The sequence below is a fragment of the Cherax quadricarinatus genome, chromosome 64, assembly GCF_038502225.1.
Source record: "Cherax quadricarinatus isolate ZL_2023a chromosome 64, ASM3850222v1, whole genome shotgun sequence".
NCBI classification, from domain to species: domain Eukaryota; kingdom Metazoa; phylum Arthropoda; class Malacostraca; order Decapoda; family Parastacidae; genus Cherax; species Cherax quadricarinatus.
In genome coordinates this window covers 2,313,208-2,338,015 of record NC_091355.1, presented here as the reverse complement: position 1 = coordinate 2,338,015, position 24,808 = coordinate 2,313,208, and the positions used below count along the sequence as shown (strand labels likewise).

Here is a 24,808-nt window from a genome sequence, read left to right as displayed (position 1 = left end):
AGGCAGCCAGGGGTTTTGAAGACAACCAGGGGTCTTGAAGGCAGCCAGGGGTTTTGAAGACAACCAGGGGTCTTGAAGGCAGCCAGGGGTTTTGAAGACAACCAGGGGTCTTGAAGGCAGCCAGGGGTTTTGAAGGCAACCAGGGGTCTTGAAGGCAGCCAGGGGTTTTGAAGACAACCAGGGGTCTTGAAGGCAGCCAGGGGTTTTGAAGACAACCAGGGGTCTTGAAGGCAGCCAGGGGTTTTGAAGGCAACCAGGGGTCTTGAAGGCAGCCAGGGTTCTTGAAGACAACCAGGGGTCTTGAAGGCAGCCAGGGGTTTTGAAGGCAACCAGGGGTCTTGAAGGCAGCCAGGGGTCTTGAAGACAACCAGGGGTCTTGAAGGCAGCCAGGGGTTTTGAAGACAACCAGGGGTCTTGAAGGCAGCCAGGGGTCTTGAAGGCAGCCAGGGGTCTACTAGTAATTCCCCTTATGCCTGGAATGAGTGAATTTCAATACAGTATTGAATTTTGTTGTATTAATATTTGTGCAGTGGTGAACCATTGTGGGAATACAGTGGTTACCACTGGTAGTGTTGGCGTTACCACTAGCACTACCACCACCACCGCCACCACCACCACCTCTACCACTACCACCACCGTCACCATCATCACCTCTATCACTACCAGCATCACCACTACCAGCATCACCACTACCAGCATTACCACTACCACCATCACCACTACCACCATCACAACTACCGCCATCACCACTACCACAGTCACCACTACCAGCATCACCACTACCGTAGTCACCACTACCAGCATCACCACTACCAGCATCACCACTACCACCATCACCACTACCAGCATCACCACCACCAGCATCACAACTACCACCATCACCACTACCACAGTCACCACTACCACCATCACCACTACCAGCTTCACCACTACCAGCATCACAACTACCACCATCACCACTACCACAGTCACCACTACCACCATCACCACTACCAGCATCACCACTACCACCATCACCACTACCAGCATCACCACCACCAGCATCACAACTACCACCATCACCACTACCACAGTCACCACTACCAGCATCACCACTACCAGCATCACCACTACCAGCATCACCACTACCAGCATCACAACTACCACCATCACCACTACCACAGTCACCACTACCACCATCACCACTACCAGCATCACCACTACCACAGTCACCACTACCACCATCACCACTACCACCATCACCACTACCACCATCACCACTACCAGCATCACCACTACCAGCATCACCACTACCAGCATCACCACTACCACCATCACCACTACCACCATCACCACTACCACCATCACCACTACCAGCATCACCACTACCACCATCACCACTACCACCATCACCACTACCACCATCACCACTACCACCATCACCACTACCACCATCACCACTACCACCATCACCACTACCACCATCACCACTACCACCATCACCACTACCCTCCCCCACACACACACACACAATTTTCACGTCACTTTTAAATCTCCTCTAAACTATTTACTAAATCTATTTAGACGTTTTCAATATCAATTTTGACAGTGTTCTAAACAACACAATATTTCTCATTAGCTCCTTTAAAATCCATCACATCAGAGAGATGGATGAGACTGACACTTGTCAGAGAGATGGATGAGACTGGCAGTTGTCAGGGAGATGGATGAGAAAGACTGGCACTTGTCAGAGTGATGGATGAGACTGGCAGTTGTCAGAGAGATGGATGAGACTGGCAGTTGTCAGAGAGATGGATGAGACTGGCAGTTGTCAGGGAGATGGATGAGAAAGACTGACACATATTCATTCTCACTGAGCAATGAGACACAGAGTGTGCGTTTCTCTACCAGAGGTGTGGCTGTTGTAACATATTTTAATGAACAGGCAATACACAGGGAATAACACACAGGGAAGAACACATAGAGAAGAACACATTAAAGAGCATAGGAGAACACATACGAAACAGGGAGTGTAATCATAAGCGCCTGTCAACACTTAGTAGCAAAGCTATATACATTGAGAGGTGTGTATATACACTGAGATGTATATTATATATATATATATATATATATATATATATATATATATATATATATATATATATATATATATACATGTATATATATATATGTGTGTGTGTGTGTGTGTGTGTGTGTGTGTGTATGTATGTATGTATGTATGTTGAGAATCATCAGTGATGAATGATGACTCGACGTTCATTAATACACGTTCATTGGTCCACGTTCAGTAATGCACGTTCACTGGTCCACGTTCAGTAATGCACGTTCATTGGTCCACGTTCAGTAATGCACGTTCACTGGTCCACGTTCAGTAATGCACGTTCATTGGTCCACGTTCAGTAATGCACGTTCACTGGTCCACGTTCAGTAATGCACGTTCACTGGTCCACGTTCAGTAATGCACGTTCATTTCTACGAGTGTCAGGAGCTATCATTCAACATCTACACCTTGTTACATACTTGACACTCATTTCTACGAGTGCCAGGAACTATTACTCAACTCTTACACCGTGTTACATACCCGACACTCGTGTCTACGAGGGCCAGGAGCTATCACTCAACATCTACACCTTGTTACATACCCGACACTCGTGTCTACGAGGGCCAGGAGCTATCACTCAACATGTACACCTTGTTACCCGACACTCGTGTCTACGAGGGCCAGGAGCTATCACTCAACATGTACACCTTGTTACCCGACACTCGTGTCTACGAGGGCCAGGAGCTATCACTCAACATCTACACCTTGTTATAAATTAGACACATGTGCAACTCTTGGGTATCTTTATTGAGGAAACGTTTCGCCACACAGTGGCTTCATCAGTCCATACAAAGGAGAATCTTGAAGAACAGGAGGAGAATGAGGTAATCAGTCCCTCAACCTTGAGTCGATGTGGTCAGTCCATCAATCTTGAATAGAATACGGCATACGTGCGGAGAAGCAGATTATAAACCGTTGGTAGGAGAGGTGCAGCAGTCATAGGCGGTGTCACGTTTGTTCAAGATTCTCCTTTGTATGGACTGATGAAGCCACTGTGTGGCGAAACGTTTCCTCAATAAAGATACCCAAGAGTTGCACATGTGTCTAATTTATCAACATGTCGGTTCTCTAAACCATTCATCTACAAACACCTTGTTATACACTTGAGACTTCTCCCATGAGAATATTTTATGCATTATAATGTGTAGTGAAGTATGCTTGGCTGGGATACACCTGACACTCTTACTGACCTTCGTGTAGTCGATAGGACTGAAATTCACTAACCTATATTTTTGAAGAATTGAGACACTTATGCAACACATGGGAATCTTTATTGAAGAAACGTTTCGCCACACAGTGGCTTCATCAGTCCAATACAAAGTAGAAGTTGGTAAGGAGAGTAGAAGTTTGAGGTAATCAGTCCCTCAACCTGGAATCGATGTGTTCAGTCCATCACTCTTGTACGAAGTGCAGCATAGGGCCAGAGAGGTGGCTTATATATGCTGCACTTCGTACAAGAGTGATGGACTGAACACATCGATTCCAGGTTGAGGGACTGATTACCTCAAACTTCTACTCTCCTTACCAACTTCTACTTTGTATTGGACTGATGAAGCCACTGTGTGGCGAAACGTTTCTTCAATAAAGATTCCCATGCGTTGCATAAGTGTCTCAATTCTTCAACTTGTCGGTTTTCAAAACCATTCATCACAAACCTATATTTTTATCGGGTCAACGTTTCGCTCTGCGTAAAGCTTTATCAAGTCTTGACTTGATAAAGCTTTACAAAGAGCGAAACACAACTTGGTAAACCTCTACACAGAGCTGAACATCAAAATGGTATACAATACCGACAGGTTGTTAGGTAAGACACATATGCAACAGTTAGACAACTTTATTCCGAAACGTTTCGCCTACACAGTAGGCTTCTTCAGTCGAATACAGAAAGTAGGCAGGAACAGTAGAGATGTGAAGACGATGTAATCAGTCCATCACCCTTAATGTCGTAGAATTTGAGGTTGTCAGTCCCTCGGCCTGGAGAAGTTCAGTTCCATAGTCAGGAACTATCTGAAGATCAAGCGACAGTGCGGAGACTTAAATACTGTCGGAAGGAGAGGTGCAGGGTAGTAATAGTAGTAGTAGTAATAGTAGTAGTGAGAGGCAACTGAGAGGTCATGTCCCTCTCAGATCCAACCCTTCTCACTTGAAAAGCTTGTTCAAGGTGTTTTCTGTACCAAGATGCCACGTGTTGCAGTGTCTGACAAGATGAACATCAAAATGGTATACAATACCGACAGGTTGTTAGGTAAGACACATATGCAACAGTTAGACAACTTTATTCCGAAACGTTTCGCCTACACAGTAGGCTTCTTCAGTCGAATACAGAAAGTAGGCAGGAACAGTAGAGATGTGAAGACGATGTAATCAGTCCATCACCCTTAATGTCGTAGAATTTGAGGTTGTCAGTCCCTCGGCCTGGAGAAGTTCAGTTCCATAGTCAGGAACTATCTGAAGATCAAGCGACAGTGCGGAGACTTAAATACTGTCGGAAGCCTACTGTGTAGGCGAAACGTTTCGGAATAAAGTTGTCTAACTGTTGCATATGTGTCTTACCTAACAACCTGTCGGTATTGTATACCATTTTGATGTTCATCTTGTCAGACACTGCAACACGTGGCATCTTGGTACAGAAAACACCTTGTACAAGCTTTTCAAGTGAGAAGGGTTGGATCTGAGAGGGACATGACCTCTCAGTTGCCTCTCACTACTACTATTACTACTACTACTATTACTACCCTGCACCTCTCCTTCCGACAGTATTTAAGTCTCCGCACTGTCGCTTGATCTTCAGATAGTTCCTGACTATGGAACTGAACTTCTCCAGGCCGAGGGACTGACAACCTCAAATTCTACGACATTAAGGGTGATGGACTGATTACATCGTCTTCACATCTCTACTGTTCCTGCCTACTTTCTGTATTCGACTGAAGAAGCCTACTGTGTAGGCGAAACGTTTCGGAATAAAGTTGTCTAACTGTTGCATATGTGTCTTACCTAACAACCTGTCGGTATTGTATACCATTTTGATGTTCATCTTGTCAGACACTGCAACACGTGGCATCTTGGTACAGAAAACACCTTGAACAAGCTTTTCAAGTGAGAAGGGTTGGATCTGAGAGGGACATGACCTCTCAGTTGCCTCTCACTACTACTATTACTACTACTACTATTACTACCCTGCACCTCTCCTTCCGACAGTATTTAAGTCTCCGCACTGTCGCTTGATCTTCAGATAGTTCCTGACTATGGAACTGAACTTCTCCAGGCCGAGGGACTGACAACCTCAAATTCTACGACATTAAGGGTGATGGACTGATTACATCGTCTTCACATCTCTACTGTTCCTGCCTACTTTCTGTATTCGACTGAAGAAGCCTACTGTGTAGGCGAAACGTTTCGGAATAAAGTTGTCTAACTGTTGCATATGTGTCTTACCTAACAACTCTACACAGAGCAAAACATCGCCACAACAAAGGCTTGTCCTTCACGTGTCACTGGTATTCCACATTCAGCCAGTTGTCCTGTATTAAAACACTACGTTATCCTCCCCTCCCTGTGTCCTTGTATTGACATGACCTCTCATGTCATAACAATCCCTCCTCAGACCTTCGTTAGTACAGTAGTTTCTTTGCTATTAGCCTATCTAGGATCTCTAGTGGCTGTTGTGAGTCACCTGCCGCCCACTAAGATAGTAGGAAGGTGGTAACTACAGTGGGGAGGGTAGATGTAGATCAGTAGTAGAGGTGGTTACAGTCACGCTAGTGGTGATGGGTGGGCACTTGTGTGTGGGAGAGGGAGAGGATATACAACAAATGGGCCAGTGTTGTCGATATGTCGAGTGGTGGTGGTGGTGGTGGTGATGGTGGTGGTGGTGGTGATGGTGGTGGTGATGGCGGTGGTGATGGCGGTGGTGATGGTGATGGTGGTGATGATGGTGGTGGTGATGGTGGTGGTGGTGGTGGTGGTGGTGGTGGTGGTGGTGGTGGTGGTGGTGGTGGTGGTGGTGGTGGTGATGGTGGTGGTGATGGTGGTGGTGATGGTGGTGGTGATGGTGGTGGTGATGGTGGTGGTGATGGTGGTGGTGATGGTGGTGGTGATGGTGGTGGTGATGGTGGTGGTGATGGTGATGGTGGTGGTGATGGTGGTGGTGATGGTGATGGTGGTGGTGGTGGTAATAACAGTTTCAGTGGTAGTTGCCAGAAAGCAGCAATAACCTGGTTCATCAGCTAGGAAAGCTATGGTGGACACTGTACACTGTACAATGTACCCATCAGACACTGTACAGTGTACCCATCAGACACTGTACAGTGTACCCATCAGACACTGTACAGTGTACCCATCAGACACTGTACAATGTACCCATCAGATAAACATGAATCACATTACGTGCTTCTTAAAAAACACAGAAACAGAGAAACGTGGAAAAACAAGAGAATGAACACAACTAAAAGCAAAGAAACAAACAAAATAACGAACTAACAGAACCTCAAATTAAAAAAAAAACACAATAAGTAACAATAACACTAACAGTAACAATAACACTAACAGTAACAATAACACTAACAGCATAACTAACGAAAACACTAACAATAGTACTAACAACAACAGCAACACTTACAATAACATCAACACTAACAACAACATTAACAGAAACGGTAACAATTACACTAACAACAACAGTAACAATAACACTAACAATAACAGTAAAAACAGCAATAACACCACAATTGTGTTTGTTCATGTCAGCTTTAAAGACGAACTTGTTGTATACATTCCTCGTGTAATATTATACACCTATACATCTAAACATGTATAAACATGTCTACATCTTGGCCTGGATGTATATAGATATGATACAGAGCTATGTCTAACGACAAAGATGTTAGCTAATTGAGTGTTAGAGGCATATTACTTCTCTCCGCTATCCTCAAAGTTCTTGTTCTGGTCACCCGCATTTATTACATTCCTACTGGGAACACCTCAGAGTACTTGGAATGTCTGGGAGCACCTCAGAGTACTTGGAATGTCTAGGAGCACCTCAGAGTACTTGGAATGTTTGGGAGCACCTCAGAGTACTTGGAATGTTTGGGAGCACCTCAGAGTACTTGGAATGTCTAGGAGCACCTCAGAGTACTTGGAATGTTTGGGAGCACCTCAGAGTACTTGGAATGTCTAGGAGCACCTCAGAGTACTTGGAATGTTTGGGAGCACCTCAGAGTACTTGGAATGTACTCTCTGGAGCGTAAAGAGACAGACACCTAAAAATATGTACTTGGAAGTCACTTGAAGTCCTGGTCCCAAGTCTACACACGACCATAACAACGTACTGGAGTGAGAGATATGGAAAGAAGCATAAAATAGATCCAGTGAAAAGTAGGGGCACCGTGGATACAATAAGTGAACACTGTATGAACATGCGTGGTCCAAGGCTCTTCAACCTGCTACCAGCAGACGTCAGAAATATTGCTGGAAGAAGGTTAAAAGTTTTTCAAGAGGAAATTGATCAGTACCTCCAGGCTGTGATGGATCTGGGCGCCAGCGGGCACCCAGATCTTAGTTGAACAGGAACTTGACGAGGAAGCCTGGTCGGACTGGTAGGACAGAAAAGTCCTCGAAATTAGTCACAGGTATAGTACAGGTATAATACAGGTATAGTACAGATAGGTCCTAAATATGTTAATTGACATTCTTTCTCCCTGACAACTGCTGATGCACACACTTTTCTCTCTGTCTCTCTGCACAGCTGTACACAGATGCTGCTAGGTGATGACAGGTGAATGGGCTAGTCACTAGGTGGTAAGAAATCAAGAACAAGAAACAGATGGGCAGTGGAATGAGTGGGTAGGTGAATCATGTGATCGCATTCCTTAACAGTGGCCAAGGCAACCCCACACCCCACAACACTCCATAACACACACACATACACACACTCACACGTCAGGCCCATTTTGCAGTATGCAGCACCAGTTTGGAATCCACACCTGGTCAAGCACGTCAAGAAATTAGAGAAAGTGCAAAGGTTTGCAACAAGACTAGTTTCAGAGCTAAGGGGAATGTCCTACGAAGAGAGGTTAAGGGAAATCGGCTTGACGACACTAGAGGACAGGAGGGTTAGGGGAGACATGGTAACGACATATAAAATACTGCGATGAATTGACAAAGTGGACAAAGACATGATGTTCCAGAGATGGGACACAGAAACAAAGGGTCACAATAGGAAGTTGAAGACTCCTATGAGGCAGAGGGATGTTAGGAAGTATTTCTTCAGTCACAGAGTTGTCAGGAAGTGGAATAGCCTAGAAAGTGACTTAGTGGAGTCGGGAACCATACATAGTTTTAAGAAGAGGTTTGATAAAGCTCATGGAGCGGGGAGAGAGAGTACCTAGTAACAGTCAGTGAAGAGGCGGGGCCAGGAGCTATGAATCGACCCCTACAAACAGGTGAGTACCCCACACACATACATACCCACACACTCACACCCACATGCACAAACCCACACCCCTAATCACACCCCCACCCACCCACCCACCCACACACACACAAAACACACACACACACTAAATAGATAGTGCAGCAGCACACTGCTGATGTGTTTAATTTGGTTGAATAAAAAAAAACACAAAGTAAAGTCTACATTATTAATGGTTCCTGGTAAGTACTTTATTGATTACCCTCTCTCTCTCTCTCTCTCTCTTTACACAGGGTTTGACAAGGTCAGGTTAAGCTCTCTCTCTCTCTCTCTCTCTCTCTCTCTCTCTCTCTCTCTCTCTCTCTCTCTCTCTCTCTCTCTCTCTCTCTCTCTCTCTCTCTCTCTCTCTCTCTCTCTCTCTCTCTCCCTCTCTCTCTTTTTTTTTTTACACAGGGTTTGACAAGGTTAAGGATCCCTAGCTTTATTGACAGCTATTTACAGGTTAAGGATTCCTAACTTTATTGACAAGCTAAGAGCTGTTACCTACATCAGCTCATTTGAAAGCATTTTTATTGTTATGAGACATACAAGTAGGGAACAGGATGAAGTTGGAGCCATCTGTGGGCCAGCATTTTCATTTGATCAACTGACTTTATCTCGTTGACATCATTATGTTGTACGAATGTGTTCCATACTCGAGTCATCCTGGGTATATATGATCTCAGATGGAGTGATGTTCTGGAGAAGGGTACAGCCAGAGTGAAGTTGCTGTTTTCTGCCCGTCTTGTGGCATAAAAGCTTGTTTCACGCTGTCCTAGAAGTGGATCAAAGTGTGGTATTTTGACAATATTGGCCTTGTACATAACAGTAAGGCCACCCACATCCCTCCTATGTTGAAGGCTCTGCTGAAATGACAGATCTCTCTCTCTCTCTCTCTCTCTCTCTCTCTCTCTCTATATATATATATATATATATATATATATATATAGATATATATATATATATATATATATATATATATATGTATATATATATATATATATATATATATAGGGCAAGGAGGAATAACATCTTGTGGGAGTGAGGAAGAGCCAGTAGTGAGTGTGGGGGAAGTTCGTAAGGCAGTAGGTAAAATGAAAGGGGGTAAGGCAGCCGGGATTGATGGGATAAAGATAGAAATGTTAAAAGCAGGTGGGGATATAGTTTTGGAGTGGTTGGTGCAATTATTTAATAAATGTATGGAAGAGGGTAAGGTACCTAAGGATTGGCAGAGAGCATGCATAGTTCCTTTGTATAAAGGCAAAGGGGACAAAAGAGAGTGCAAAAATTATAGGGGGATAAATCTGTTGAGTATACCTGGTAAAGTGTACGGTAGAGTTATTATTGAAAGAATTAAAAGTAAGACGGAGAATAGGATAGCAGATGAACAAGGAGGCTTTAGGAAAGGTAGGGGGTGTGTGGACCAGGTGTTTACAGTGAAACATATAAGTGAACAGTATTTAGATAAGGCTAAAGAGGTCTTTGTGGCATTTATGGATTTGGAAAAGGCGTATGACAGGGTGGATAGGGGGGCAATGTGGCAGATGTTGCAGGTGTATGGTGTAGGAGGTAGGTTACTGAAAGCAGTGAAGAGTTTTTACGAGGATAGTGAGGCTCAAGTTAGAGTACATAGGAAAGAGGGAAATTATTTCCCAGTAAAAGTAGGCCTTAGACAAGGATGTGTGATGTCACCGTGGTTGTTTAATATATTTATAGATGGGGTTGTAAGAGAAGTAAATGCGAGGGTCTTGACACGAGGCGTGGAGTTAAAAGATAAAGAATCACACATAAAGTGGGAGTTGTCACAGTTGCTCTTTGCTGATGACACTGTGCTCTTGGGAGATTCTGAAGAGAAGTTGCAGAGATTGGTGGATGAATTTGGTAGGTTGTGCAAAAGAAGAAAATTAAAAGTGAATACAGGAAAGAGTAAAGTTATGAGGATAACAAAAATATTAGGTGATGAAAGATTGGATATCAGATTGGAGGGAGAGAGTATGGAGGAGGTGAATGTATTCAGATATTTGGGAGTGGACGTGTCAGCGGATGGGTCTATGAAGGATGAGGTGAATCATAGAATTGATGAGGGGAAAAGGGTGAGTGGTGCACTTAGGAGTCTGTGGAGACAAAGAACTTTGTCCTTGGAGGCAAAGAGGGGAATGTATGAGAGTATAGTTTTACCAACACTCTTATATGGGTGTGAAGCATGGGTGATGAATGTTGCAGCGAGGAGAAGGCTGGAGGCAGTGGAGATGTCATGTCTGAGGGCAATGTGTGGTGTGAATATAATGCAGAGAATTCGTAGTTTGGAAGTTAGGAGGAGGTGCGGGATTACCAAAACTGTTGTCCAGAGGGCTGAGGAAGGGTTGTTGAGGTGGTTCGGACATGTAGAGAGAATGGAGCGAAACAGAATGACTTCAAGAGTGTATCAGTCTGTAGTGGAAGGAAGGCGGGGTAGGGGTCGGCCTAGGAAAGGTTGGAGGGAGGGGGTAAAGGAGGTTTTGTGTGCGAGGGGCTTGGACTTCCAGCAGGCGTGCGTGAGGGTGTTTGATAGGAGTGAATGGAGACGAATGGTTTTTAATACTTGACGTGCTGTTGGAGTGTGAGCAAAGTAACATTTATGAAGGGGTTCAGGGAAACCGGCAGGCCGGACTTGAGTCCTGGAGATGGGAAGTACAGTGCCTGCACTCTGAAGGAGGGGTATTAATGTTGCAGTTTAAAAACTGTAGTGTAAAGCACCCTTCTGGCAAGACAGTGATGGAGTGAATGATGGTGAAAGTTTTTCTTTTTCGGGCCACCCTGCCTTGGTGGGAATCGGCCAGTGTGATAATAAAATAAAAAAAAAAATATATATATATATATCTACCTATCCATCTCTTTCATCTATCTATCTATTTATATCTCAAACTCAGAATAAAGAAACTAAAAGTAATGACCTCGAAAGAGAGAAACATAAGAACATAATAAAGAAAGAACACTGCAACCGGCCTACTGACCCATGCGGAGCAGGTCCATGTCCCTCCCCCGGACAATGATCCACCCAGTCTGGTCATCCCCTCTCAAGGATGGAGCACTGTACCAGACCCAGCAGCAAAGCTAGTCACACCCACCCACACCCACCCACACCCACTCATGTATTTATCTAACCTATTTTTAAAACTACACAACGTTTTAGCCTCAACTGTACTCGGGAGCTTGTTCCATTCATCCACAACTCTATTACCAAACCAGTACTTTCCTATATCCTTCCTGAATCTGAATTTTTCCAACTTGAAACCATTGCTGCGAGTCCTGTCTTGGCTGGAATTTTTCAGCACACTATTTACATCCCCTTTATTTATTCCTGTTTTCCATTTATACACCTCGATCATATCCCCCCTAATTCTACGCCTTTCGAGAGAGTGCAGATTCAGGGCCCTCAGTCTATCCTCATAGGGAAGATTTCTGATACATGGGATCATCTTTGTCATCCTCCTCTGTACGTTTTCCAGAGCATTTATATCCATTCTGTAATACGGTGACCAGAACTGAGCAGCATAGTCTAAATGAGGCCTAACCAAGGATATATAGATATTATAGATTGTCGGTTCAGAGAACCGACATGTTGTTGAATTAGACACATGTGCAACTCTTGGGTATCTTTATTGAGGAAACGTTTCGCCACACAGTGGCTTCATCAGTCCATACAAAGGAGAAACTTGAAGAACAGGAGGAGAATGAGGTAATCAGTCCCTCATCGACTCAAGGCTGAGGGACTGATTGCCTCATTCTCCTCCTGTTCTTCAAGTTTCTCCTTTGTATGGACTGATGAAGCCACTGTGTGGCGAAACGTTTCCTCAATAAAGATACCCAAGAGTTGCCCATGTGTCTAATTCAACAACAAGGATATATAGAGTTGAAGAACAACCTGAGGACTTCTATTATTTGTACTTCTAGATATGAAGCCAAGAATTCTGTTAGATTTATTGCGAACACTAATGCACTGTTGTCTTGGTTTTAGATTACTGCTAACCAGAACTCCTAAATCCTTTTCGCAATCGGTAGTATTAATATCTACATTATTTAGTTTATATGTGGCATGGTTATTTAACCGTCCAACATTTAGAACTTTGCATTTGTCAATATTAAACTGCATTTGCCACTTCTCCGACCATTGCGTCAGTCTATTCAAATCATCCTGGAGTGCTCTAATGTCCTCATTAGAATTAATTGGACGGCCTGTTTTGGTGTCATCAGCAAACTTGCTTATGTCGCTATTTATTCCCTCATGTATGTCGTTTATGTAAATTGTGAACAACAACGGGCCCAACACTGACCCTTGAGGAACACCGCTTGTGACGTGCCCCCATTCTGATTTCTCTCCAGGGGAGACATGACCACGATGTAGAAAATCTTCAAAACCATCCACAGAATGTCGACGGAAAGAATGAGGAAATTAATGACCAGGGCAAGGATGAGGTCGATAACCAAGGGAATGGGGAGAGTAATAATCAGTGGAATGAGGAAACTGATAACCAGGAGTCAAAAAGATAGCTTAAAAGGCAGATAACACAAAGATAACAAAGTATTTCGGTCTGGAAATTTGAAAAAAAAATAGATGTGTTGAAATCAGATTATATACGCAGTTTGACGATCAGGTACGACAGGGGCGAAGCTGCTAGCACCCACACTGATCACTGTAACTTTGTCACATATTCATTGGGAAGCACTAAGCCCGTAGGGGTGTCATAAATCACAACTAGGTGAGCACAACTTGGTGAGTACACACACACACACACACACACACACACACACACACACACACACACACACACACACACACACACACACACACACACACACACACACACCTGGTCAAGCATTTCTGTTAAAAAAAAGTCGAGAGGTCTCTGACCACAACAGTTTCGAAGGAGAGTGGACTGACAAACAAGGAGAAAGAAGAGAAAGTAGAGAAAATAGAGAAAGAAGAGAAAGAGGAGAAAGTAGAGAAAAAAGAAGAAAAGAATAAGGCAGGGGAGAAGAAGAATCATTTGGTCTCTAGGCTCAATCTGAAGGTCGACCTCGTAATTCTGTCCTTCTTCAGGAAGAGTTGGGCGACCAGACTCTTGTTGGGCGCCCAGTCAATAACACACAGGAGGGCCCCTCAGCGCTGCATTCCCGGCTCCATGGAGACATGTGGAACCCTGCAGAGGTATGTAGGAAGCAGCAGCAGCAGCAGCAACAGCAGCAGCAGCAGCAGCAGCAGCAGCAGCAGCAGCAGCAGCAGCACTAGCAGCAGCAGCAGCAGCAACACTATCAGCTGGACTAGCAGCAGCACTAGCAGCAGCAGCAGCACTAGCAGCAGCAGCAGCAGCAGCAGCACTAGCAGCAGCAGCACTAGCAGCAGCAGCAGCACTAGCAGCAGCAGCAGCACTAGCAGCAGCACTAGCAGCAGCAGCAGCAGCACTAGCAGCAGCAGCAGCAGCAGCACTAGCAGCAGCAGCAGCAGCAGCAGCAGCACTAGCAGCAGCAGCAGCAGCAACACTATCAGCTGGACTAGCAGCAGCACTAGCAGCAGCAGCAGCACTAGCAGCAGCAGCAGCAGGAGCAGCAGCAGCAGCAGCAGCAGCAGCACTAGCAGCAGCAGCAGCAGCAGCACTAGCAGCAGCAGCACTAGCAGCAGCAGCAGCACTAGCAGCAGCAGCAGCACTAGCAGCAGCAGCAGCACTAGCAGCAGCAGCACTAGCAGCAGCAGCACTAGCAGCAGCAGCAACAGCAGCAGCAGCAGCAGCACTAGCAGCAGCAGCAGCAGCAGCAGCACTAGCAGCAGCAGCACTAGCAGCAGCAGCAGCACTAGCAGCAGCAGCAGCACTAGCAGCAGCAGGAGGACTAGCAGCAGCAGCAGCACTAGCAGCAGCAGCACTAACAGCAGCAGCAACAGCAGCAGCAGCTGAGAAGTAATAGCAATGACAGCAACAATAGTACCATCGGCAATAACAGCTTCAACAGCAACGGCAGCAGAAACAGCAGCAGTGACAATAACAGCAGAAGCAATAGCAGCAACGGCAGCAGCAGAAGCAGGCAATACACCATGAACAGCAGTAACGGCAGCAGAAACAGGAACAGTAAGAGCAGCAGCATCAACCGCAGACATCTCATAAATTATTGAAGCTTAAAACACACAGTATTCGATGAGAGCACCGGAGAGCGTGCACACCACCTGAACATGTGCACCTGAAGACGTGTACACCACTTCTGCATCACTGCAAAGGACGATGCACAGTCTCAAGCATGTGCAACGTACAAGGCAGCGAACATTAAGTCAGCTTTTACGTGCACAGCCTAAGTGAACGACTTGTTGCATAACTGCAAGCTGGGGTGCTCGCTCAGGGTTGGTCTGTACTGCCCGTGCTGGGCTCTGTACGTCTGTAAGTACACGCTGCAGTGTGCAGCAATCTGCATTGTTGCACATTGTGCACTGTGCACAAAATGGCTGGAACAATTCACAAGTCACAATACCCTGGCTGGAACAATTCACAAGTCACAATACCCTGGCTGGAACAATTCACAAGTCACAATACCCTGACTGGAACAATTCACAAGTCACAATACCCTGGCTGGAACAATTCACAAGTCACAATACCCTGACTGGAACAATTCACAAGTCACAATACCCTGGCTGGAACAATTCACAAGTCACAATACCCTGGCTGGAACAATTCACAAGTCACAATACCCTGGCTGGAACAATTCACAAGTCACAATACCCTGACTGGAACAATTCACAAGTCACAATACCCTGGCTGGAACAATTCACAAGTCACAATACCCTGGCTGGAACAATTCACAAGTCACAATACCCTGGCTGGAACAATTCACAAGTCACAATACCCTGGCTGGAACAATTCACAAGTCACAATACCCTGGCTGGAACAATTCACAAGCCACAATACCCTGGCTGGAACAATTCACAAGTCACAATACCCTGGCTGGAACAATTCACAAGTCACAATACCCTGGCTGGAACAATTCACAAGTCACAATACCCTGGCTGGAACAATTCACAAGTCATAATACCCTGGCTGGAACAATTCACAAGCCACAATACCCTGGCTGGAACAATTCACAAGTCACAATACCCTGGCTGGAACAATTCACAAGTCACAATACCCTGGCTGGAACAATTCACAAGTCACAATACCCTGGCTGGAACAATTCACAAGTCACAATACCCTGGCTGGAACAATTCACAAGCCACAATACCCTGGCTGGAACAATTCACAAGTCACAATACCCTGGCTAGAACAATTCACAAGTCACAAAATGGGGACAGAAACTAAACCACATTTCGACAGGTCGTGAACTATTATCATGTCACAATGATGGTCAACTGCGGACCGAAACGTCGTTTATCATCTCCAATGTGCGGGTTCACTGTACAGGTGTGGATTGTAGAATTCTGTTTTTATTAGTATTAAAGTAGAAGCATGTATTATTAATGTAGCGATATGTAATGTTAATGTAACAGTCTGTAATGTTAATGTAGTGGTCTGTGATGTTAAATGGGTCATAGGAATCAATCAGGGTAGATGTACGTTATCAATGTGACATTCTTCCAGGGATATAACGCGATGCCATCTGTGAGACTACAGTTTGTGTCTGTGAGACTACAGTTTGTGTCTGTGAGACTACAGTTTGTGTCTGTGAGACTACAGTTTGTGTCTGTGAGACTACAGTTTGTGTCTGTGAGACTACAGTTTGTGTCTGTGAGACTACAGTTTGTGTCTGTGAGACTACAGTTTGTGTCTGTGAGACTACAGTTTGTGTCTGTGAGACTACAGTTTGTGTCTGTGAGACTACAGTTTGTGTCTGTGAGACTACAGTTTGTGTTTGTGAGACTACAGTTTGTGTCTGTGAGACTACAGTTTGTGTCTGTGAGACTACAGTTTGTGTTTGTGAGACTACAGTTTGTGTCTGTGAGACTACAGTTTGTGTCTGTGAGACTACAGTTTGTGTCTGTGAGACTACAGTTTGTGTCTGTGAGACTACAGTTTGTGTCTGTGAGACTACAGTTTGTGTCTGTGAGACTACAGTTTGTGTCTGTGAGACTACAGTTTGTGTCTGTGAGACTACAGTTTGTGTCTGTGAGACTACAGTTTGTGTCTGTGAGACTACAGTTTGTGTCTGTGAGACTACAGTTTGTGTCTGTGAGACTACAGTTTGTGTCTGTGAGACTACAGTTTGTGTCTGTGAGACTACAGTTTGTGTCTGTGAGACTACAGTTTGTGTCTGTGAGACTACAGTTTGTGTCTGTGAGACTACAGTTTGTGTCTGTGAGACTACAGTTTGTGTTTGTGAGACTACAGTTTGTGTCTGTGAGACTACAGTTTGTGTCTGTGAGACTACAGTTTGTGTTTGTGAGACTACAGTTTGTGTCTGTGAGACTACAGTTTGTGTCTGTGAGACTACAGTTTGTGTCTGTGAGACTACAGTTTGTGTCTGTGAGACTACAGTTTGTGTCTGTGAGACTACAGTTTGTGTCTGTGAGACTACAGTTTGTGTCTGTGAGACTACAGTTTGTGTCTGTGAGACTACAGTTTGTGTCTGTGAGACTACAGTTTGTGTCTGTGAGACTACAGTTTGTGTCTGTGAGACTACAGTTTGTGTCTGTGAGACTACAGTTTGTGTCTGTGAGACTACAGTTTGTGTCTGTGAGACTACAGTTTGTGTCTGTGAGACTACAGTTAGTTTGTGTCTGTGAGACTACAGTTAGTTTGTCTGTGAGACTACAGTTTGTGTCTGTGAGACTACAGTTAGTTTGTGTCTGTGAGACTACAGTTAGTTTGTGTCTGTGAGACTAGAGAGATCTGGTAGTGTAGCGATGAACCAGCTCTGAGTTAAGAGCCACTAACATCGATCTTTTACCCTCCCTACAGAACCGAGAGCGGAGGCACTGTAGAAATCTCCGAGGGTAGGGACGTGCACACAGCCAGCCACCAACACACATCATCTTCGACCGAACAGACCTCTTCCAGTGTACAACAGAGTTCCTCCAGTGTACAGCAGAGCTCTTCTTCCGTCCAGCAGATCTCCAGCAGCACACAGCAGCAACTGGAGACCTCCTCACAGGCTGAGCAGCGAGTACGTTCGTCAACACAGAGAACGAAGGAGGAACTACAGCGATTCACAGACTCCCTTTCTATCGAGACACAGAATCAGCATCAAGGAAAGCTCACTACAGGCGGCACTCATACTACCACGCAGGACGGAAAGGTACTCACGAAGCTCTAATGTTAACACATCACTTAATTCTGTGACATCATTCAGTATTCGTGTCAGGAAAACTTATGCTATAGTTTAATTTTCTATATAAGAAAGGCATATACACTCATACACACAAACATAAAGTATATACACTCATACACACTAAATCTATCCATCAAAATAAATACACTCACAATAACAAGCATAAAAGAAAAAAGTAATGAAAAATATATAAATTAGGTCTACCTTCGGTGCAACTGTAGTGACTCACAGTCTGGAAAAAACGAGAAATGAGAAATAATTTAATGATCCTTTTGGAAGTGTTTACCTTTAAGAGGAGCTTAAAGAACTACTCCATCTCGAGTACTCCTTGAAACTGTCCTATATCTTGTCACCTTGAAGCTGTCCTGTATCTCGTCACCTTGAAGCTGTCCTGTATCTGGTCACCTTGAAGCTGTCCTGTATCTCGTCACCTTGAAGCTGTGCTGTATCTGGTCACCTTGAAGCTGTGCTGTATCTCGTCACCTTGAAGCTGTGCTGTATCTGGTCACCTTGAAGCTTTCCTGTATCTCATCACCTTGAAGCTGTCTGTATCTCGTCACCTTGAAGCTGTGCTGTATCTGGTCACCTTGAAGCTTTCCTGTATCTCATCACCTTGAAGCTGTCCTGTATCTCGTCACCTTGAAGCTGTCCTGTATCTCGTCACCTTGAAGCTTTCCTGTATCTCATCACCTTGAAGCTGTCCCGTATCTCGTCACCTTGAAGCTGTTCTGTATCTCGTCACCTTGAAGCTGTCCTGTATCTCGTCACCTTGAAGCTGTCCTGTATCTCGTCACCTTGAAGCTTTCCTGTATCTCGTCACCTTGAAGCTGTCCTGTATCTCGTCACCTTGAAGCTGTTCTGTATCTCGTCACCTTGAAGCTGTCCTGTATCTCGTCACCTTGAAGCTGTTCTGTATCTCGTCACCTTGAAGCTGTCCTGTATCTCGTCACCTTGGCGCTGTCCTGTATCTCGTCACCTTGACGCTGTCCTGTATCTCGTCACCTTGAAGCTGTTCCGTATCTCGTCACCTTGAAGCTGTCCTGTATCTCGTCACCTTGAAGCTGTCCTGTATCTCGTCAACTTGAAGCTGTTCTGTATCTCGTCACCTTGAAGCTGTCCTGTATCTCGTCACCTTGAAGCTGTCCTGTATCTCGTCACCTTGAAGCTGTCCTGTATTTCGTCACCTTGAAGCTTTCCTGTATCTCATCACCTTGAAGCTGTCCTGTATCTCGTCACCTTGAAGCTGTCCTGTATGTCGTCACCTTGACGCTGTCCTGTATCTCGTCACCTTGAAGCTGTGCTGTATCTCGTCACCTTGAAGCTGTCCTGTATCTCGTCACCTTGAAGCTGTCCTGTATCTCGTCACCTTGAAGGTCGAGAATTACATTTGAAAGAATCTTTGATAATTATTTTTTCCGTGGTTCGTTTTGGCTTCGTGTATTTACTAGATTTTGGTGATAATTTTGTACATTTATGCTTAGACTGTATAAATGACTAATGAAAAGTTATGTTGCAGGCAGTATTGGGTACCGGAGGAGCCAGCGAGGTGTTACAGACCCAAGTTGTAGGCGGCGGTGGTGTCACTGGTAAGTTCTATCACAACCTAAGTTCCTCTATCACATCCCAAATTCCCCTATCACATCCCAAGTTCCTCTATCACAACCCAAGTTCCTCTATCACAAAGCAGATTCCTCTATCACAACCCAAGTTCCTTTATCACAAAGCAAATTCCTCTATCACAACCCAAGTTCCTCTATCACAACCCAAGTTCCTCTATCACAACCCAAGTTCCTCTATCACAACCCAAGTTCCTCTATCACAACCCAAGTTCCTCTATCACAAAGCAGATTCCTCTATCACAACCCAAGTTTCTCTATCACAACCCAAGTTCCTCTATCACAACCCAAGTTCCTCTATCACAACCCAAGTTCCTCTATCACAACCCAAGTTCCTCTATTACAACCCAAGTTCCTCTATCACAACCCAAGTTTCTCTATCACAAGCCAAGTTCCACTATCACAAGCCAAGTTCCTCTATCACAACCCAAGTTCCTCTATCACAACCCAAGTTCCTCTATCACAACCCAAGTTCCTCTATCACAAGCCAAGTTCCTCTATCACAAGCCAAGTTCCTCTATCACAAGCCAAGTTCCTCTATCACAACCCAAGTTCCTCTATCACAACCCAAGTTTCTCTATCACAACCCAAGTTCCTCTATCACAACCCAAGTTCCTCTATCACAACCCAAGTTCCTCTATCACAACCCAAGTTTCTCTATCACAACCCAAGTTCCTCTATCACAACCCAAGTTCCTCTATCACAACCCAAGTTCCTCTATCACAACCCAAGTTCCTCTATCACAACCCAAGTTCCTCTATCACAACCCAAGTTCCTCTATCACAACCCAAGTTTCTCTATCACAACCCAAGTTCCTCTACCACAACCCAAGTTCCTCTATCACAAGCCAAGTTCCTCTATCACAAGCCAAGTTCCTCTATCACAAGCCAAGTTCCTCTATCACAAGCCAAGTTCCTCTATCACAACCCAAGTTTCTCTATCACAAGCCAAGTTCCTCTATCACAACCCAAGTTCCTCTATCACAACCCAAGTTCCTCTATCACAACCCAAGTTCCTCTATCACAGCCCAAGTTCCTCTATCACAACCCAAGTTCCTTTATCACAACCCAAGTTCCTCTATCACAACCCAAGTTCCTCTATCACAACCCAAGTTCCTCTATCACAACCCAAGTTCCTCTATCACAACCCAAGTTCCTCTATCACAACCCAAGTTTCTCTATCACAAGCCAAGTTCCTCTATCACAACCCAAGTTCCTCTATCACAACCCAAGTTTCTCTATCACAACCCAAGTTTCTCTATCACAACCCAAGTTCCTCTATCACAACCCAAGTTCCTCTATCACAACCCAAGTTCCTCTATCACAACCCAAGTTTCTCTATCACAACCCAAGTTCCTCTATCACAACCCAAGTTCCTCTATCACAACCCAAGTTCCTCTATCACAACCCAAGTTCCTCTATCACAACCCAAGTTCCTCTATCACAACCCAAGTTCCTCTATCACAAGCCAAGTTCCTCTATCACAACCCAAGTTCCTCTATCACAACCCAAGTTCCTCTATCACAACCCAAGTTTCTCTATCACAACCCAAGTTCCTCTATCACAACCCAAGTTCCTCTATCACAACCCAAGTTCCTCTATCACAACCCAAGTTCCTCTATCACAACCCAAGTTCCTCTATCACAAGCCAAGTTCCTCTATCACAACCCAAGTTCCTCTATCACAACCCAAGTTCCTCTATCACCACCTAACTTTGTGCCACAATATCATCCTGGCCTGAGCAATAATAAGCTCTACACAAACTGTGTGACCAGATTTCATCAACATTACATATTTCAACCTTATAAACTGCAACACTCTCTTTACAAATTATGTTCGACCCACAACACTGGTATTCATATTTATAATGTCTTTCACATACAAAAAATAATTCGAAAAGCCACTTTAACCTCCCATTTTCCCTCAAGATATTTATAATGATGAACCACGAAAATCGTTATGAAAATTAAAAAAAAAATGGCATATGAGGCCGTTGCGAATTATTTACGAGGTCAGAAGCAGGTTCTGGTGATGAGGAGAAAATCGAATGGGGAAAATCTGACAAATGCGACACAGTTTTTGTCAGGGCAGACAAGATGGAGGAGAGAAAAACAGAAACGGACATCTTTTCTATGTATTTCTTTCTGCCTCTCTCTCCTCCATCCTGTCTTTCTTGACATAGACTGTACTGAAATTCTGAGATCCACTCAGATGCTTATTTAAACCACGTGACCCTAAACTCGAGTTTCTGGGATATCTTTAAAAATAGATATATAGGCCTATCACAACAGTGTTTTTTTTTTTGTCTGAAATAGTTAGAAATCCTACATAATCTTTATTTTTACAAGCTTTTAATATTAATTTATGCATTTTTTATTATTTTATAATTTGTTTTACACTTTACTAAATTTTTATTTACCTAGAGTATTTATTTATTGGGTATAAAAATGCTTTCAACTGTTTTCACTATTTTATTTACGTTTTATTTTTTTTTTCTGGTTTTTGCTTTTGTTTGTGTTGGTGGTGAAGCAGTGATCGACTCCTCCTTGGCTGGCCGCCAACATGTCGGCTCCACCTCCCTCGTCTCCTCCTTCTCCCACTCCTCCTCCAGCGCCATCAGGGAGTCCTCCTCTTCCACCTCCATTACTTCAAGCACACGTCAGGTGTCGAGTTCAGACTCACGAGCTCAAACCGCCGGAACTGTCAGCATCTCTGGTGTCAGCTCCCAGGAATCTCTTCAGAGCTCACGCTCGGAGATGAACAAGCGAGAGAGCAAGAGCTTCTCACAGAAGAGCGTGTCAGAGAGCCAGAGAATAGCAGAGATGCAAGAGAGCACACATATGCTCAGTAGCGCCGCTGAGAGCACTCACAGCCGGGAGAGCAGGTCACATAGTCAGCAGGAACTATCAGTCAGCGAAGAAATGCTGTCAGAAAGCCAGCGGATATTGCGGAGTCAGCAAATGTCAGAGCGAGAGCAGATGACATCCTCGAGTCAACACACATCACAGACAGAGATGTCATCAACGAGTCAGCACATATCAGAGAGACAACAGATGTCAGTGAACCAGAGACAGCTGTCAGAGATGCAGCAGACATTACAGGTATCACAGCAGAGAGAAGAGTCTCACCGTAAGGCCATGATGGCCAGCCATGACTCCAGCATAACAGGTAAAATAAAATGCACACGCAATTTTAAGGATAGGCACGACAGGGCAACTGAGGCAGGGAACGTATGAAAGCTGTCGCATTTAGTTAATAGGAGAGGAAAGGGTCTGGAGTTGACTCGACCCCCATAACCATCCACACACACACACACACACACACACACACACACGCACACACACACACACGCGCGCACACACACACACACACACACACACACACACACACACACACACACACACACACACACACACACACACACACACACACACACACACACTAACTAACTAACACATGTATAATCACTGTTATGTGATTAAGCTATTAGTATACAGTTTTCTAATCAGATTTACCATGCAATATTGTATACTAAAATATTTAGCCAATTTGCTGTTTACAAGTCATTGAATAATACAAAAATCACAATAGGAATAAATGAGAGAGAGAGAGAGAGAGAGAGAGAGAGAGAGAGAGAGAGAGAGAGAGAGAGAGAGAGAGAGAGAGAGAGAGAGAGAGAGACTCTGTATCATAATAACGTTGTCTTTCAGAGTCACGAAGCACTGAGGTACATCAAGCTGTCGACAACAGGGAACTGAGGTCCAAACAAGACGTCTCCACCATCAGGGCTGCTGGCGATTACTATGGTATGTTACTTCTGCCCCCCAACACACGACCTTCTTTCCCGTTTGTCTTAGAGCCACTGAGTTAGAACCAGTCTCAGAACCACTAGCGAAACGTTGCCACATTTAAATGTCACATTAGTTGCATATGTGTCCTTTTACCTGACATTACCACTATCTTAGAATCACTATCATAGAATCAATACATTAGAAGCAGTCGTAGAATCACTGTCTTACAACCACTGCCATGGAATCACTTAGAACAATCTTAGAACTACTGTCATGGTATTACTTAGCTTAGAACTACTGTTTTATAACTACTTTCTTAGAACTATATTTTTAAAACAGTTGTTTTGTTTAATATGTATGCATTTGCACATTAACAGAAACATACAACAAAATCCGAAGTGCCAGAATTGGAACGATTTGGTTAATAGGAAAGAAAAAAAATGGAACAATAAAAGTCACATTACTTTCAATTTTTGTTGTTTATATTACAAATAAACAATGTATATAGGTTTTTCTAATGTCGAGGCCCATTATTACTATGATTAAACTCATTTCTTGGCAGGAAAGAGCAGCCATAAGGAAGAGTTTATGACTGTGTCTGGTGGAGTGCTTACAGCCAAGCGCCCTCAGGATTCACTCAAGCTCAAGGGAGATCTTTATTACCCAGAAAAGACCTCACCAGGAAAGGGAGATCGAGCTGATGTTAAGAGACCAATAGACAATCTAAGACCAGAAGGAGACTTCTCAGCCCCAGAGAAGACCTCACCTGGCCAAGGAGACCGAGCCTACGTCAAAAAACCATCTGATAACCTTAGAACAGAAGGTGACTTCACGGCACCAGAGAAGACAACACCAGGAAAAGGTGACCGTGCTGATGTCAAGAGACCGTCAGATAATCTAAGACCTGAAGGAGATTTCTCTGTGCCTGATAAAGCTTCACCAGGTCAAGGCGACAGAGCAGCCGTAAGAAGACCACAGGACAACCTTGCTCCGTCTGGCGATTTTGAGGGTATATTGCCTGAAATTTTTTTCCTAAATTTTTTACGAGTTAAAACATTTTCACAAGTTCTTTATATAAATGTCTTTGCAATCACTTCGAATCTTAAAAACTGTGATTTGTTTGTGATACATAAATTTCCTTTATAATGTGGTGATTACGTTTTTTATGAAGAAGTGTTCATACAACCAGAATTCCAGAAAATCTAGATTTTCTCCAAAATTTTCACTTAGGCAGTGATAAAAGTAATTTTTGTAAATTAATATGTTATGAAAAATTTTCATTTTCCACAAAGGTAACTTAACAGCCTAACCTTACCTTGCTAAAATTAACATAATATATTTTACCCTAATCCTATCCAGCAAATCATATTTCAGCCAAACTTTAATTAATATAATTTCATGTAAAAATTTATTAATTTCACATATTACTGAAACAATGCATTGACACTCTCCTTGTTTGGCAAAACAATGATTACCTTATAAGCTAGGATCACTCTGCCTAAATAGCATGAGAGATTTGTTATTGTGAGCATTAAAATGGGTGTCTAGGGCTAATTTCAAAAAAATTAACG

General features: G+C 44.0%; 1 protein-coding gene across 2 annotated transcripts in view; it reads left to right on the top strand.

The window, feature by feature from the left end:
• LOC128699978 (uncharacterized) overlaps window positions 1–24,808 on the top strand; it is a 128,886-nt gene that overhangs the window by 86,630 nt on the left and 17,448 nt on the right. The window contains exons 4-8 of one of the 2 annotated variants that reach the window (XM_053792835.2): window positions 17,462–17,798; window positions 19,348–19,417; window positions 21,976–22,614; window positions 23,157–23,252; window positions 23,800–24,246. In XM_053792835.2, coding sequence (XP_053648810.2) covers window positions 17,462–17,798; window positions 19,348–19,417; window positions 21,976–22,614; window positions 23,157–23,252; window positions 23,800–24,246 — 1,589 coding nt within the window. The remainder of the gene's footprint in view (window positions 1–17,461; window positions 17,799–19,347; window positions 19,418–21,975; window positions 22,615–23,156; window positions 23,253–23,799; window positions 24,247–24,808) is intronic. The other variant, XM_070098703.1, reaches the window with a different exon arrangement.